This window comes from Rhinatrema bivittatum, chromosome 5 (assembly GCF_901001135.1).
Source record: "Rhinatrema bivittatum chromosome 5, aRhiBiv1.1, whole genome shotgun sequence".
In the NCBI taxonomy this organism is placed as follows: Eukaryota; Metazoa; Chordata; class Amphibia; order Gymnophiona; family Rhinatrematidae; genus Rhinatrema; species Rhinatrema bivittatum.
The window spans coordinates 175977635-175995351 of NC_042619.1; the positions used below are offsets into that span (position 1 = coordinate 175977635).

At 43.4% G+C, this 17717-nt stretch overlaps 1 protein-coding gene across 1 annotated transcript in view; it reads right to left on the minus strand.

The window, feature by feature from the left end:
- The window catches only part of MYCBP2 (MYC binding protein 2), a 1075853-nt gene that overhangs the window by 109569 nt on the left and 948567 nt on the right, over nt 1-17717 (minus strand). The window contains 2 exon segments of the mRNA XM_029603038.1: nt 1894-2022; nt 4820-4921. Of these exon segments, the coding sequence (XP_029458898.1) occupies nt 1894-2022; nt 4820-4921 (231 nt within the window).

A 17717-nucleotide genomic window follows, 5' to 3' on the forward strand; every position in this document is an offset into this window, starting at 1 on the left:
TCAAGCAACAGAAGGCTTGAGGTGAAGCAGAGGATCTTTAATCCTTTCAAGGCATTAAATTGTCCTTTCTGGGGAGGAGAGAGTGTGAGGCAGTGTGCTGGGGAGAAATCATCTATAAATTGCTTCCTGTGAGTGCTTGTTACCTGCAATTTTGAAATTGATATACTCTTCGCTGTGAGGTGAGAAGGCCCGGATCGAGGGGGCAGGACCCAGTGTGACGTCATCGGGAGGCGCCCCTCGGAACTGAGATAAAATCTAGGCCCCTACGGCACATTGACTGGGAGGAGGGAGTCATGAGGCAATGTGCTAGGGAGAAATCATCTATAAATTGCTTCCTGTGAGTGCTTGTTACCTGCAATTTTGAAACTGATATACTCTTCGCTGTGAGGTGAGAAGGCCCGGCTTCGAGGGGGCGGGACCCGGTGTGATGACATTGGGAGGCGCCCCTCGAGACTGAGATAAAATTGAGGGCCCTGCGGCGCACAGCCGAAGCCACACGCCAAAGGGGCGCGCCCCTGGGTACGAAAATAAATTATGGGAAGGAAACGTAAATCTAAAAATGATACCTCTTCACCATCAACCCCTTTGTCAAAAAGAGTCGGACCCATGGACTCACACATAACGCGATTGGGTGAGTCCAGTGCTGGGGGAATTGTAGAAGGAAACTCCTTTTTAGGAGTTACCTTAAGCCCTAGGTCCCCACAACCCTTCTTACAACCTATAATGGAAGGACTATTGGAGGCAAGAAATAGTATAGAATCTCATGTGGGAGTTACCCATGCCAAAATTGTGCCAGATCATTTAATCTTTGTTTATTAAGTTTTCCTATTTCTCGACTAATATCAGATTTTGAATTGTTTAAAAATATTTGGTGGATATACTTTCTTATGAGATGGGAAAAATTCCAATTATTTCTAAAATGTATTACCTGCCTAAAAGAAGAACGATCCAAGTTGCAGAGGGTGGCATTGACACTTTAGAAAGTCCAGGGGTCTCCACTTTTTTTTTTAGAAGACTCCCTGGATAATATAGCATCTAGGGTTACCTTGCTAGTTACTTTTTCTTTGAAAAATGATAAAGACCTGTACTTTACTAAATACTTCCAAAAAAAGAAATTTTGATTTTTGTGGTTCAAAAGATAGAGGTCTTTCCTGATGTTTCCCGTGCAACACAGGCATGGCGGTAACTTTTTCTTTCTATGAAGCAAGCAGTACTAGATATGGGAGGCACTTTCTGCTTGAAATTCCCATGCAAGTGCCAAATTACATATCAAACCAATAAATTTGTTTTTCTTGATCCTTCACACCTGGAGCGTTTTCTTCAGGATAAATCTAGATTACCTTAGGTTTAAGGATAAGGTTGTAATAGAAAAAAAGACACACGTTTGAATCTCATATCTCAACCTCCCCTAGATGTGGGCTGATCCAGATATTATTATTGGAAATATACTTCTTTCACACATTGTTATTTTGTTTTCTTTTTTCTGGGATGCTTGATTGTATCATTTATTTGTAAATGTTATAATTGAATAAATAATAAATAAATAAAAAAATGTGCCCTTTCCAGTAGGAATTATGTTAGGATAAAATGTGTTTCTGATATATTTTTAAATATTTTTATTGATATAATTTAAGAAGTAGCTGGCATGAACATTCAGTGAAGCGGTATGCTCAGGATCTAAGTAGATGTTCAATTTAGTGAATAAAGAGAAATGTGTTGCATTATACCACAAACCTGTTATTAAAAACCTTCAAATATACCAGTACAAAATGCATGCAAAATGAACCTATTCAGCAAGATTGGCAAAAAGGTCATACATTTATTGCCTTTTTAGTCTAATGCCTTTCTAAGACATTTCTTGGAATGTGCCTGCAGTGGCAAGAGGGATCTTACCTGTCTCTGATGTGTTTTTGTTCGCCGATGCAGATGAAGGAATCTGTCACAATCTGTGCACAAATTTCCACATGCATTACACAAGATGATTGCTGGAGTCTCACCATCATCATGGTTATCACACATCGGCTGAAAGAGATCCAAAGCAATAATTTGCTGGAGCTCGAATTTTTAAAAATTAGCAAAATAAAAGGGACAAAGATGGACAGACACTCTTCTATTAACCAAGATTAACAGATTATTAACACTCTGTAAAGTCCACCAATATTTAGTTTTAATAAAAATATCAGTTTTACTATCTGTATTTTATATGTTCACACTTAAGATTAGCATTCACTAGCACACCAGACAGTGGTGCCACTAATCTATAGTTCAGTGATGAGTAATGGTTTCGCTTGCCTGTGCAAAAAAAGTGCCAAAGGGCTTCCTGCCTAATTATATGTATATGCTAGAAGTGATTCAAGAATTTTTTTTTGTTTAGATTGCACACAAGTACTTTTTGAAGGACAGCCAAGTTAAAGATACCAAATTCTGACAAAAATTGAAAATACCTTCCATAAACAAAATATTCCTATCCAACCTGAAAGACCAAAATATTTTGGTAAATTTATCAAGTGTTTATCCTGATGATAAATCTACCGTATTTTCCGGCGTATAAGACGACTGGGCGTATAAGACGACCCCCCCTTTTTATACACATTTTTAAGAAAAAAAATAATTTTATACTCAAAACAGGAGCAACCCTATCTATGAAAGGGCAACACTACAAATACTGTATATCAGGCCCTAAAAACCAATACACCTCTTATTAGGAAAACAGAACTAGCAAGCAGCTAGAGATCCCCACACAGAAATAATTGTAAAACTATACTAATAAGCAGAATAAATGTTTCAAAACAGCTATGAACAGAATAACATCCAACAATTAAAAACTCATAAAAACTATTAAACATTCTCCAAACACCAATAAAATATTTCAAAAAAGCAGACACATCACATAATATTAAATAATTAAAATGGCAGTCAATCAAGAAAAATAATCTTAAAAAGCCACCTTTACTTACCCCCTCCAGCAGCTCTCCTATTCCTCTTCCTTAGGGCCCATGTCTCTCACACACACACCATACCAGTCATGTCCCCATGACCAGTTTCTGTCTCTCACACACCAATCATTTCCCAAACAGTTTTTGACACACACACCAGACACCTTCCTGAACAGTTTCTCTCATGCCATACACACACATAGGCTTCCCACTCCCGTGTTCTGCTTACATATATGGGCTTCTCACTCTCATAATCACTTTCTCTGTCTCTCTCTCACACACACACTCACCAGTCTCTCACTCCCATGCTTGTTCTCTCCACATGCACAGGCTTCTCATTCCCTGAATCACATTCTTTCTCTCACATTCACACACACCAGTCTTTCTCTCACACACACCGTCAACTTATCAACCAGTCTCTCTCTCATGCACGCACACATAAACAGCCCTCCCACTCCCATGCTCTCTCTTCACATAATCAGGCTTCTTACTCCCATGCTTTCTCACATTCCCAGATTTCTCACTTCCATGCTTTTTCTCTCTCACACACTCACATACACATCAGTCATCTCTCTGAGCAGTCACTTTCATTGTCTCTCACATATACACACACATGAGCTCTCTGACCAGTTTCTCTCAATCACACACATGCTCTCAATCAAATGCATTCTCTCACTTACACACAGGCTGGCTGGCTGCTTCTCTCTCTCACTCACTTCCTCTCCCCTCCCCCGCCCCCCGAGCACAAATGGTAGCTGCTGCAGCCTCCTCCTCCAGCCCCCGCAGGCCAAGAAAGAAGAATCCCATCGGCCGCGGGAGGCTCACGCTGCTGTCTCCTTTCCCTATTATCAGCTGCTTAGATTGCTCGGGGGCCGATGCTGCTGTCGCTGCTGCTATTTTTCATGCGGCACGGCTCTTTCTCTTTCCCGCGCACCGCGTATCACGTCCTGTTCCGGGTCGGGGGGGGCGGGAAGAAGAAAAGGCCAGCCGCGGATGCCACAGCTTTTTTTTTTTTTTGCACCGCTGCTGTTCCCGCTGGGCTTGAACGTGCTGATAGCCCAGCGGCAACGGCAGCAGGGAAGGAAGAGCAGCGGGAGAGACCGGGAGCACGCGACACACCTGCCAGTGCTTGGCGACACACCGGTGAGAAGCGCTGCCCTATAAGACGATACCCGGCGTATAAGACGACCCCCGACTTCTGAGAAGATTTTCAGGGGTTAAAAAGTCGTCTTATACGCCGGAAAATACAGTATGCATAAATTAGACCCATTATGTCACACTCTGGAATTTTATTTACAAGTCAGTCAATCTAGCACCATTATATGCTTTGTAAATATAGGGGTAGATTTTAAAAGGTGCACGTGGTTCCCGGCACGTGAATATGGACGCGCACATGTTATAAAATCCATGGGTTGTGCGGGCAGGTGAATTTTACCAAATTATACATGGCAACACAATTGGGCCTTCCCAATTGGCAGAGGGGTAGGGAACTTCCCTACCCCTCTGCCAAACCTTCCTACCCATTCCCCTCTCCACCCTAACCCATACCCCCTACCTAAGTAAAAGAATTATAAACATTTTTTTTTTTTTTTTTACTTACAGTGTGTGCTTTCCTGGAACAGTGGCTAATGGCCACAGTCCCAGCTGACCTCCGTCCTTCCCCACCCACACCCTGCCTCCATCCCGCCCTTTTTTCAGGACCCAGCACTTGGTGCGTGTAACTGCCAGTATTTGCGAGTGTGACCATTTTAAAATTCGGCCGTTAGTGAGTACAGAGAAATTGTTTTAACATTGCATTGTGGATTTTGTTTGGTTTCTAGTTTTACATATGATTTTTTATGGGGTACATTGTTCTGTTCATTGCAGATTTTGTACTTCCTTACCATTTGTTTCTGCTGTCCATCCTTGCCCATCCATCTTCCAGAAGACAGACGATCTACATGGTCCTGATCAAGCACGCAAAGGGAAGCCAGGGCCAACCACAGCTGGTAAAAAAGCAAGTCATGTCACAAACCACTCCGCAAGAAAAATTAATGGCTACTAGGATTAAAAAGATGCATAGCACATCTTCACTAGATTTAAGGAAGAAAAATGGATGTTATCTTGTAGTATGAACTACCTATAAAATGTCTCGAGATTAATATTGTAGGATTACCCAAAGCAAAATTGCTTACCTTGTAATAGGTGTTATCCCAGGACAGCAGGATGTAGTCCTCACATATGGGTGACGTTACTGACTGAGCCCTAGTGTGGGAAAACTTTGTCAAAGTTTCTAGAAACTTTTGACTGGTACTGTGAGGCCACTGAGCATGCCCAGCATGCCATGATATTCTCTGCCACAGGGGTCTCTCTTCAGTCTCGTATGTAGCAATAAGCTTTAGCAAAAATAAAATAATAAAAGGTAACATACCCAACTCCACGGGGTGGCGGGTGGATTTCGTGAGGACTACATCCTGCTGTCCTGGGATAACACCTATTACAAGGTAAGCAATTTTCCTTTATCCCAGGACAAGCAGGATGCTAGTCCTCACATATGGGTAATTAGCAAGCTATAGGCCGAGTCATTTTGTAGTGAAGCAACACTGAAGTATTGATGGTGAAAATGACGCAGCCGAAGATCACAGCAGGTTGGATGTAGAAGGAGTTGGGTTATACTGGAAACAAGTTCTGTAAGACAGATTGTCCGTAGGCTGAATCTTGTCGTCCTTGCTTGTCCAAACAGTAATGAGCTGTAAAAGTGTGAAGAGAACTCCATGTTGCTGCTTTACATATGTCAAGGATTGGCACTGAACGATAGTGTGCTACTGAGGTTGACATTGCTCTTACTGAATGTGACTTTACTCGCCCTTGAGGAGGAAGGTCTGCTTTTTCATAGCAAAACTGTATGCAATCTGCTAACCAGTTGGATAGAGTATGTTTACCCACTGCTTAACCTGGTTTGTTTGGATCATAAGATACAAAGAGCTGAATGGATTTCCTGTGGACTGCAGTGCGGTCTAAGAAAAAGGCTAGTGCATGTTTACAGTCCAAGTTATGTAAGGCCCGTTCCCCTTGGTGAGAATGAGGCCTTGGAAAGGATGTGGGTAAAACTATGGATTGGTTCAAGTGGAATTCCGTCACTACCTTGGGAAGGAATTTTGGATGTGTACGGAGAACCACTCTGTCATGTAAGAATTTTGTATAGGGTGATTATGTGACAAGTGCTTGTAACTCACTAACCCTTCTAGCCGATGCAATGGCTATGAGGAAGACAGTCTTCCATGTGAGAAATTTAAGATCACAGGAATTCATGGGTTCAAAAGGAGAACGCATGACTGTGCCTGGTGGTCGAATTGGTGGTTTAAGTTGAGTTAAACCTCTCATAAACCTGCTGACAAGAGGTTGTATGGATATTGGTGCATCTCCCATTTTGTTATGGTAAGCCAAGATTGCACTTAAATGTACCCTTACGAATGAAGTCTGGAGACCAGAATCTGAAAGATGGTATAAATAGTCTAGTAGAGAAGTTGTGGGGCAGGTGAAAGGATATATACTCTTTTGCCTGCACCACAAATTAAACCTTTTCCATTTCGAAGAATAGTTCTTTCGTGTTGAAGGTTTACGTGAAGCTATAAGCACTTGAGATACATTGGTTGAAAGATTGCGTGGTCGTAAGATCAAGCTTTCAACATCCATGTCGTCAAGGAAAGGGATTGAAGGTTGGGATGGCGCAACCGACCCTGATCCTGAGTTATGAGATTGGGAGCTACTCCCAGATGAATTGGATCCCTGATCGAGAGGTCTAGAAGTGTGGGAAACCATACTTGTCGAGGCCAATATGGGGCTATGAGGATCATGGTCCCCCTGTCCTGTTGTAGCTTCACTAGAGTTTTGGTTATGAGCGGTATCGGAGGATACGTGTATAGAAGGCCTGAGTTCCAAGGGTGAGCAAAGGCATCCTTGGCTGTCTGGTTCTTTTGTTTGTGTAGAGAACAGAATTTGTCCACTTTGTGATTCAGATGTGATGCAAAGAGGTCTATTTTTGGTTGTCCCCAATGTTGAAAGATCCTGGTTACTACTGAGGGATCCAGGGACCACTCATGTGGTTGGAACTGACGACTGAGGCGATCCGCCACTACATTGTGAATGCCTGCCAGATAAGTGGCCCGAAGGAACATTGAGTAGTTCAGGGCCCAGCCCCAAATCTGGGCAGCTTCTTGACAAAGGAGATACGAGCCGTACCTCCCTGTTTGTTGATGTACCACATGGCAACTGTGTTGTCCGTTTGGATGAGAACAATATCGTGTGAAAGGAAGTCCTTGAATGCATGCAGAGCATAACGTATAACTCAAAGTTCCAGGAAATTGATTTGAAATGTTGCTTCTAGCTTTGTCCAAGTACCTTGGGATTGGAGATCGTTTATGTGAGCTCCCCAACCCAAGGTGGATGCATCCGTAGTTAAAGTTATCTGTGGGACTGGTTGTTGGAAGGGTAGGCCCTTCCGCAAATTGTCCTTGTTCGCCCACCAAAGTAGAGATGAACGGAGCTGGTGGGTTACTTGAATTGGAGAATGTAGTGGTTGAATGGCTTGGATCCATTGTGACCGTAAAGTCCATTGGGTTACCCTCATGGCGAGCCGTGCCATAGGAGTGAAATGAACTGTGGAAGCCATGTGGCCTAGTAAAGTTAGAAACTGATGGGCCGTTGCTTGTTTTTGTGAATGGATCGAGGTTGCCAGTAGGGAAAGTGTGTCTGCTCCATCTTTTGGTAGAAAGGCCTTTGAGAGGATGGTGTTCAATTCTGCTCCGATGAATTGGAGCAGGTGAGATGGAGTAAGATGGGACTTTTGATAATATGAGTATCATTTGACCCCCTTGTCCTGTTGTAGCTTCATTAGAGTTTTTGCTGTGAGCGGTATCGGAGGATACACGTACAGGAGGCCTGAGTTCCAGGGGCGAGCAAAGGTGTCCATGGCTAACTGGTTTCTCTGCTTGTATAGGGAGCAGAATCTGTCCACTTTGTAATTCAGTTCGGATGCAAAGAGGTCTATTGTTGGTTGACCCCAATGTTGAAAGATTCTGGTCGCTACTGTTGGATCCAGGGACCACTCATGGGGATGAAACTGACGACTGAGCCGACCTGCAACTACGTTGTGTATGCCTGCTAGGTAAGTGGCCCGGAGAAACATGGAATGTGTTAGTGCGCATTCCCAAATCTGCGTGTCTTCTTGGCAGAGGAGATAAGAGCCTGTGCTTCCTTGTTTGTTCAGGTACCACATGGTAACTGTGTTGTCTGTATGAGAACAGTCTTGTGAGAAAGGCAGTCCTTGACGCATATAGAGCATAACGTATAGCTCGAAGCTCTAGGAAGTTTATTTGAAATGTTGCTTTGAGCTTTGTCCAAGTACCTTGATTCTGAAGATTGTCTACATGTGCTCCCCAACCTAAGGTGGATGCATCTGTAGTTAAGGTCACTTGTGGAACTAGTTGCTGAAACGGTAGACCTGTTAGCAAGTTGTTCGTGTTCATCCACCAGAGGAACTATGAACGTAATTGGTGGGTTATGTGAGTTGGAGACGACAGTGGTTGAATGGCTTGGAGCTACTGTGATCTCAAAGTCCATTGCGTTACTCTCATGGCTAATCTGGCCATAGGGGAGACGTGGACTGTGGAAGCCATGTGGCCCAGCAGAGTTAGAAACTGATGGGCCGTAGCCATTGTTTATGCGTGCAGAGATTCGTTAATTTGGAGTGTGTGTCTGCGCGGTCTTTTGGTAGGAAGACTTTTGACACGGTGGTGTTCAATTCTGCTCCAATGAAATGTAGAAGGCGAGATGATATGAGATGGGATTTCTGGTAATTGATGAGAAATCCCAAAGAGTGAAGCAGATTGTGAGTTTGAGAGAGTCGAGAGCTCCTTGTTTCGACTGGTTTTTGATGAGCCAGTCGTCCAGATAAGGAAATACGTGTATGCTTTTCTTGCGTAAATGGGCCGCCGCCACTGCTAGGCACTTTGTAAATACTCGAGCTGCCGATGCAAGTCCGAATGGCAGAACCCAGTATTGAAAGTGTTGATGACTCACCAGAAAACACAGGAACTTGCAATGAGAAGGGAATATTGGAATATGAGTGTAAGTGCCTTGAAGATCCAATCTCCTGCCTAGGGACACCATCCTGAATTTTTCTTTCCATAGAAATTTGTTGAGATTTCGGAGGTCTAAGATTGGTCGTAGTCCTCCTGTTTTTTTGGAATGAGAAAATAGCGGGAGTAGAATCCTCTGCCTTGCTGAGGCTGGGGAACTGATTCCTTGGCCCTGGTTCTCAGCAGGGTGGATAATTCTGTTTGCAAAAGATTGGTATGATCCTTGTATATCCAGAGGGAGTTTGGTGGGAAATCTCTGGGTACTGTGAGAAAATCCAGATGGTAACCTTGTTTTTACAATGGATAGTACCCAATGATCTGTTGTGATATTTGCCCAGTTGGGTAGAAAGAATGAGATTCGTCCTCCAAGTGGCAAGTGCTGGATTAGGTTCTGGGAGTGGATGCTGCTCGCTGGAAGGCTTTCGAAACCCCGATGCTGGGCCTGTCTGAGGATGGAGGTTCTGTAGCCACGATGGAAAGCTGGCGCAGAGTTTCATTATGGTCCTTTAATTGTGCAACAGCATCTTGCACCTTTTCTCCAAAAAGGTTGTCACCAGTGCAAGGGAGGTCTGCTAATTTCTCTTGAATTTCAGGCCAGAGATCAGATGCCTTTAGCCAGGCCCATCTTCTTGCGCTAATACCTGTCGCTGCCATCCTGGAAGATGTTTCAAAACAATCATAGGCTGCACACATACCTCATGTTTACCTGCTTCTAGGCCCTTATAAATTATGGAATTGAAGGAATCTTGGTGTTGCTGAGGCAAAGATTCAGACAGTTCTTGTATTTGTTTCCTTAAGTTTTGTTGGTATTGCATCATATATAATTGATATGATGCAATTCTAGAAACAAGAAAGGAACCTTGAAACATCTTTCTTCCCAGAGTATCCAGAAATTTCTGCTCCTTGCCAGGAGGTGTGGATGAATGTGGACGGATTCTTTTTGATCTTTTTTGGGCAGACTCAACCACCAAAGATTGGTGTGGAAGCTGAGGCTTTTGAAATCCTGGTATGTGTTGGACTAAGTATGTAGCATCCGTCCACTTGTTCACTGGTGGAATTGAATAAGGATGTTCCCATAATCTATGTTGAAGATCAACTAGGACTTCATGGACTGGGATGGCAAGTACTTCCTTTGGGGGGGGGGGGGGGGGATCTACAAACTGTAGAACCTCCAGAGTTTTATGTCTTGTATCCTCTTCAGTTAATAACTGGAAAGTAATTGTATCAGACATTTCCTTGACGAAATTGGAAAAAGAGAGGTCCTCTGGAGGTGACTATCTCCTCTCTTATGGTGGAGATGGGTCAGATGATACATCTTCCGAGGAATCTGTATCCACATCATCCCAGGTATCCGATGAGGGATGATGTGGAGGAGTGGAATGAGGAGGAAGAAATGGCATAGAAGTAGGTAAAGGCATCGATGGTTTAGGATGAGACCTCGGTGGCATCGATGGAGGTGGCTGTGGAATCGATGGCACCGATGGAATGGTCGGGAGTCTCGGTTGAGAGATACCTAATGGCCCTGGTATCAGCTCAGGCAATGGTAAATTCAAACCTGAGGCTTCATCCTCCAAAGAACTGGGGATTGGAATCGGTGTTGGGTCTTTTATCAGCGTCATCGGCTTCGATGGCAGTGGTTTCATCGGTAGGGCGCCGATCAAGGCATTGATTCCTTCGAGCAATGGAGTGAACACCGATGGTTCCGGCGTCGGTGCTGGTATCGGCACCAGTGGATGGAATCTGTATCCACATCCTCCCAGGTATCCGATGAGGGATGATGTGGAAGAGTGGAATGAGGAGGAAGAAATGGCATAGAGGCATGTAAAGGCATCGATGGTTTAGGATGAAACCTTGGTGGCATCGATGGAGGTGGCTGTGGAATCGATGGCACCGATGGAATGGTCGGGAGTCTCGGTTGAGAGATACCTAATGGCCCTGGTATCGGCTCAGGCAATGGTAAATTAAAACCTGAGGCTTCATCCTCCGAAGAACCGAGGATTGGAATCTATGTTGGGTCTTTTATCGGCGTCATCAGCTTCAATGGCAGTGGTTTCATCGGTAGGGCACCGATCAAGGCATTGATTCTTTCGCGCAATGGAGTGAACACCGATGGCTCCAGCGTCGGTGTTGGTGCTGGTATCGGCACCAGTGGATGGAGGTCTCGAAGAGCTTGGACTACTGCCTGGTGGATGAAACCGTCCAGTTCCTCTCTTATAGCTGGTGAGGTCAGAGCAGCTATAGGGGGTGGCAGAGAAGGCGGAGCTGGCTCCTCCACAGATCTCTGTGGAGGTCCAGAACCTGGCACCGATATCGGTGGGGGATCACCTTAGACTAAGAGGCATCGAGGACATAGATGGCTCCTCTATCCAAGCCCTCTTCGGTAGTGGCTTGATGGATATCGGAGCCGTCCGGGAATCGAGCCGACATCGGGCGTGGAAGTCCGTCGATGTCGGTGCCGATGTTTCTCTCGGTGCTCGGTAATCTTCTTTTCCAACACCGAAGTCGATTTTATCGAGGACCGTGATGGTGACTGGGACGGATAGTCACCACTTCCTTCATGCCACTTGGTTTTAATGACTATCTTTTTAGCTGCTCCTGCCGGTGACGACCGCGTCGACGTTGAGGTCGATGTAAGAAGTTGAATATGGAAAAGGCTTTCCATTTTTTCCAGACGGGCCAGTCTGCCTTTAGCCATCATTTCGGCACATTGAGGGCATGCATTTACACTATGTCCCGAGCCCAAACAAAGGACACATTCGACATGGGGGTCAGTAATTGACATTGTCTGAGGACAATTTGGGCATTTTTTGAACCCGGTTGCCATTACAAAGAATTGTTTGAAGGCCGGACAGCCATCGACGACCTTCTGGCAACAAAACCCGATGGAACGGTATCGACCGCAAGAGGATTTACTCACCGATCAATGTAAAAACGGGAGACCCCTATGAAGGGGGAAAATTGAGAATTTTTTTGAACTTTTTCCGTGAGGAAAAAATGTGTGAAGAACTACACAGGGCTCCTTAACAGCGAAGCTGACTGCAGTGCGGAGAAAAGAAGACTGAAGGGAGACCCCTGTGGCTAGAGGGATAATGGCATGCTGGGCATGCTCAGTGTGCCAGTCAAAGGTTTCTAGAAACTTTGACAGAAAGTTTTCCGTGATATGGCTCTGCCCAGTGACATCACCCATATGTGAGGACTATCATCCTGCTTGTCCTGGGATAATCTTCTTTACCACAATATCAGAAGTAACTGCTTCTCCGTGCAGGTTACCTTCATGCAGAAATATTACACCTAATGTTACACAGGTTACCCCATTTCTTCATTTCTATCCTTTAGCCTCTAGGAGTCCGCAGTGTGTAACCTATGATCTTTTGAATTTCATTACAGTTCTCGTCTTCACCACCTCTTCTGGGAAGGCATTCCATGCATCCACCACCCTTTCTGTGAAAAAATATCTACATTGTGTGGGGTCGAGCTCGAGACCCCAGACATGGAGTTGGTAGAAGGGGAAATCCACGAGAAGAACTCTGCCAAGCAGGAGCCAAAAATCCCAAATCATATGGGAATACAAAACATTATACGAAGAGACTCACAACAAACATGCTGAATTTTAATGTATAATAAAATGCTGTTACTATGACCTTAATCATCAATCTTATGAAGTCTCAGCTTCCCTCAATCACAGCACATGATGGTAGATAAAAAACAAACTGGCCCACAGAGTCTTCATTAATGCAGACACTTTCTCTCTGGGTTTTCTACCACTTTAGGAAGATGTGTTTATAAGAACACATTAGATTTTACCTGAATTTTCCTTCATTTTATTTCTGCTACATCAGTCCAGAACCATTAGGTTTAATCCATATTCTAACTGATGGAGGCAGAGCACTTGCTTTTTTTTTTTTTTTTTTTTAAATTATATCTTCTTACATATGTGACGTAATAACAAGTAAAGCCAGTATTCCTCTGATAAAGGATATTAAAAACTTCAGAGAGCCAGAAATATCTATAGCTAATAAGTTGTTGTTTTTTTTTAAAGAAGATCCCTTGTCAAAATCTTAATTGAATGAACTCTAAAAATTGTTTCTTTTCTTTTTTTAAATATTTAGCTCCTTGGGGGGTGAGGTGTTCTGGACTGGTGTAGCAGAAACAAAGAAAAGAAAATTATCAAGTAAGATTACATATTTTCCTTTGCTTTCTGCTACACCAGTCTAGAATGACTGGGAAGTACAAAAGCCCAACTATTCTGAATGGGAGGATGTTTGAATGCTTGCTCCAAATGAGCTTCTTTTGTGAGAACCTCCACTCTATAATGTTTAGTAAAAGAATGTAATGCTGATCATGTGGCTGCTTTACAAATCTCTGTAGAATTTGCAACTCTTACATCTGCCCAAGAAAATGATTGCACTCTTTTTGAATGGGTCCTGATTATTTCTGGACCTGTCTGCCTTTCAACATACAGTGGGGCTTACAAAGTATTCGACTTCCTAAAAAGTCAGCAGATTTATGTGGATTGCAAGTGACACAAATTGTTCCCCATTTGTTCAGGTGTTGCTTAAGGATCAGCCTTTTCTGCTCTACTTTTTAATATTTACTTGGCCCTGATTTGCCAAATTCTCTCCATCCTTTCTACTGGTTACCATATCTATGCTGATGATGTTCAGTTTTATTTCACTTTCTAAAACCTTATCTAATATCTCTGCCACAATTTCACTTTGCATAAACAACATTAAGCAACGAATGAATCACAACAAACTTACTTTGAATTTTGCAAAAACTGAAGTTACAGTGATTCGACATAATGATTTTGATGTCCCACTGAATATTCATATTGAAGATGTAATTATACCCATCTCTCAACATGCACGGAGCCTAGGTATTATCATGGAGTTCTAGATGGACTGTGTTCCACAAGCCAAATCAGTGGTACGCTCTGGTGTTTGCAAGCTGTGATTGCGATAAGATCTTAAACCACCGTTACTCCACATAATTTTCAGATGGTAGTCCAGGAGTTTTGATTAACTGCACTGGTCTATTGTAATTCGCTTTATTGGGTCTTCCACCATTGTTTGATTATGCCATAGCATTTACTACAAAATTCTGCTGCACGACCAATTACTGCTCACAGAATAGAATTGACCATATTTCCCCTGTTCTCGTCAAACTCCACTGGCTTCCTGTGGAGTTCAGGATTAAATACAAGCACCCGTATCACCCCTAGTCAAAGATAAAGCACCAAAACAGGGGATCCACTACAACAGTATTTTTTGTATTAATCACGTCAACAAGATGTATATCTGAAATTCAGACCTTATCATGTAGGAATCCATTGAAGATTCTCATGCATTTGAAACTGCTTTCCACAGAATGTCATTCAGATTACACTATATTTTCTATTTCTGAATAGAGGGAAAAGATAGTAGGTAGTCTGCATAATCCTTTAATTGCTGAATCCCAGTCCAGGGGTCTCTTCAATTTTATTTTCAGCTAACCTTAAAGAGGAACTCACTTGTGAAATCAGTGCTGTAATCTCATTCTTATGGAAAAGGCAGATAATAGAATTATCTTCCCCTTCAGAATAAATATCCCCCTCCTTCAGGGAATTATAGCTACTTCACCTAAAAACTTATTCTATATTCTCATTTGAATGGTCAATAGGTTGTGGAGAATTTAATTCTACTGGCTCGTCTAGTCTTTCTTTCTGGAACTTTTCTGAAAGGAAAGAAAAATGATCTTGGTACGTTTGTGAAGTCATAACTGAAGCTTCCTGCTTCACCTTGTTTTATAATGCACAAAATGTTTAATGCAGGAGTTAAAAAAAAAACCCAACTTGGGTGAATAGTCACTTGTTGATGGTATACTGGAATCATAATCTGCTCTCTGATGGGTGCTTTGTTCAGAAGCCAAAATTGGTGGATGATCTTTTCTTTTTTTTTAAATTTAATAGTCTGTGCAGTGCTGGGTCTTGCACCAATGGTTTTAAATATGGCCACCACTCCAGTTGCAACAGCTGGATTTCATGTCACAACTGCCTCGGGTATGACAATAACTGATTAAATTGTGATTTGGAGCCTGTACCTGAGTCCATCATCTCCATTTTAGTGGTTTGGACAGCTCATTTAGGCTCTAAAATTACCCCTAGGAGGAAAAGTGCTTATGAAATTGTAGGCTCACTACACTGATAAACTTTCAGGAGCTTTTCCAAAAGTAATGAGAGGGCTGCTGCCCTCTTCCATAAGCTGACTTTACCCATTATGTACTTCACATATGTAGTAGTGAAGTCATTACAAAAAAAAAATATAAGGAAGTGCTCTGCCTCCATCAGCTGGAAGAGGGATTAAACCAAATCATTCTGGACTGGTGTAGAAGAAAGAAAAGAAAATTCCCATTGCTTAAACCAACACCTGCCTCTCCCAACCCAACCTATTTGTTAGCCTTAATAGTATCATAATACACTATTCCATTAGTTTTTTTCTTGACTAAGTTTACAGTTTTGCACTATATGCCTCAGTTTCATTGCCCTTTTCTAAAACATCTTAAGCTATCCATCCCTTCTTGTCCTCCTCCCACCTGGACAGCAGGGATTGGTTACTCATGCCCTTATAACCAGCCATTTTGTGGTTTAAGGAGTGACTAGTTTCATTTTAGAGCAGACACCAGAAAAGCAAGATGTAGGATTTTTTCCTCCCTGCTGAGGCCCGCTGCCTCATCAGGTTTCCCCTTTTTTGTAGAGAATTCGTCTCTGTGCACAACCTGCTAAAAGATCCCTAAGTATTTAGTTCAGTAAGATAGATTTTTCCCAGATTTCCCTTTGGGGCAAAAGGGCTCTCAAGCAAGAGGACTGAAGACCCTTGTGCACTACTCTACTTCCTAGGTGGGCAAAACTGGGGACAGTTCTTTCTGAGTAAGATTTTTGATGGCTGAAATGTATCCTGTTTTTTCAAGAAGGAAAATACATTTTTTTTTGTTGTGAAGAGGTTTTAAGCCACCCCTCTTCACTGGGAGCCTGGCTGGATCAGCAGGTTCCCACTCAGACCTTTCAACCTGAGGAGTCACCTTTCAAAGCAGCTTAATAGTGTCCCCAGTATTTTGGGAGAGCAACCCAACTTGCACAAGTTTTACCATGGCCACCAGCTGCTGGAGCAAAGGGTGCAGGCCATGTTCAGGCTACAGTATACTTATGTGCCCGGTCGTGAAATGAACTTTATCGAGGAGATCCGGGAAGCTTGGCTGGCAGAATATGCTGACCGCACCATTATAAAAGATTGTTACCCCGGAAATACCGTAAGGAGCACCCAGATTATCGCTGGACTCTAGATTGCAATGCTGCTGAACTGTAATGGGGCAAGAACACTTACAAACACGTTTTGGTTTATCATCACACATATGCAGTGAACTGTATCTTGCCAAATGGAGTCACTGTAAGGAAGCCAAACCCCAACCACTATGAGGCCCGGAGACTGCCAAAGCCAGAGGACCCTCCAGTAGATGAGCTAATTGCCTTTTGAGGTGGGGCTGAATTCTAAAGACTTATCAGACACCTTTAAAGGGATATTTATTCCTGTATGCTTTGTTAGTCCTCACAAATGGGTGACATCATCGGATGGAGCCCAGCATGGAAAACTTATGTCAAAGTTTCCAGAACTTTGACTGGGTACACTGAAGATGCCCAATATGCCCTATACTACAAGGGGTCCCCTCTTCAGTATCATAACATAGAATTATGATAAAAAAAAGCCAAACCATAGGAATAACCCAAATCTGTGGGGTTTCATGAGGACTAACATCCTGCTGTCCTAAGAGAACACCTGTTACAGGTAAGCAACTCTGCTTTCTCCTGGGACAAGCAGGATGGTAGTCCTCACACATGGGTGAATTCCTATCTACAGGCTGCTCCCCAACACAAAAGGGGACCAACAGACACCAACCAGGTGCCAACGGGCACAACAACAGTGCTGTTGGTAACAGAGGGGGAGACAGCCTGAATCCAAATAATGGACCTTAGGCAGGAAGAGTTGGGTTCCATACCTCAAAGAGATTCCGGAGGACAGATTGAGCCGAACCTGTCACATCGGCCATCCCTATCCAGACAGTAGTGTGATGCGAATGTGTGGAGAGAACTCCATGTCGCAGCCTTGCAGATCTCTTTCATGGGAACTGCTCGCACATGGGCCACTAAGGATTGGAGCTTGCTGACCCTGCATGCTGAAGCGACTGTCACCAAAAATATGACCTTCCAGGTCAGTTACTTCAGCGGCTCAAAAGGAGTTTTCAACAGTTCAATGAGCACCACGTTGAGGTCCCAAGACATAGCGGGAGGTCTTAGGGGAGGCTTCAACTGAAGTGTATAACTATCGGCTGTCCAAAAATAGGCAACCATCCACACCTTGGTGATATGTGCCAATTGCACTTAGATGAACTCTCTGAAAGGTGCCAAAGATAATCAAGTAGTTTTTGTGTGTGTGTTTTGGGGGGGGGGGGGGTGCGGAGAAAGGATCTAGGGCTTTTTGTTCACACCACACAGAAGACCTCCTCCACTTCGGTCTGTAGGACTTTCTAGTGGAAGGATTTCTAGAAGCCACTAGGAGCTCAGACACATCTTCATAAAGATCAAGTGGCTGCAGAATCAGCCTCTCAACATCCAGGCTCTGAGCAACAGGGC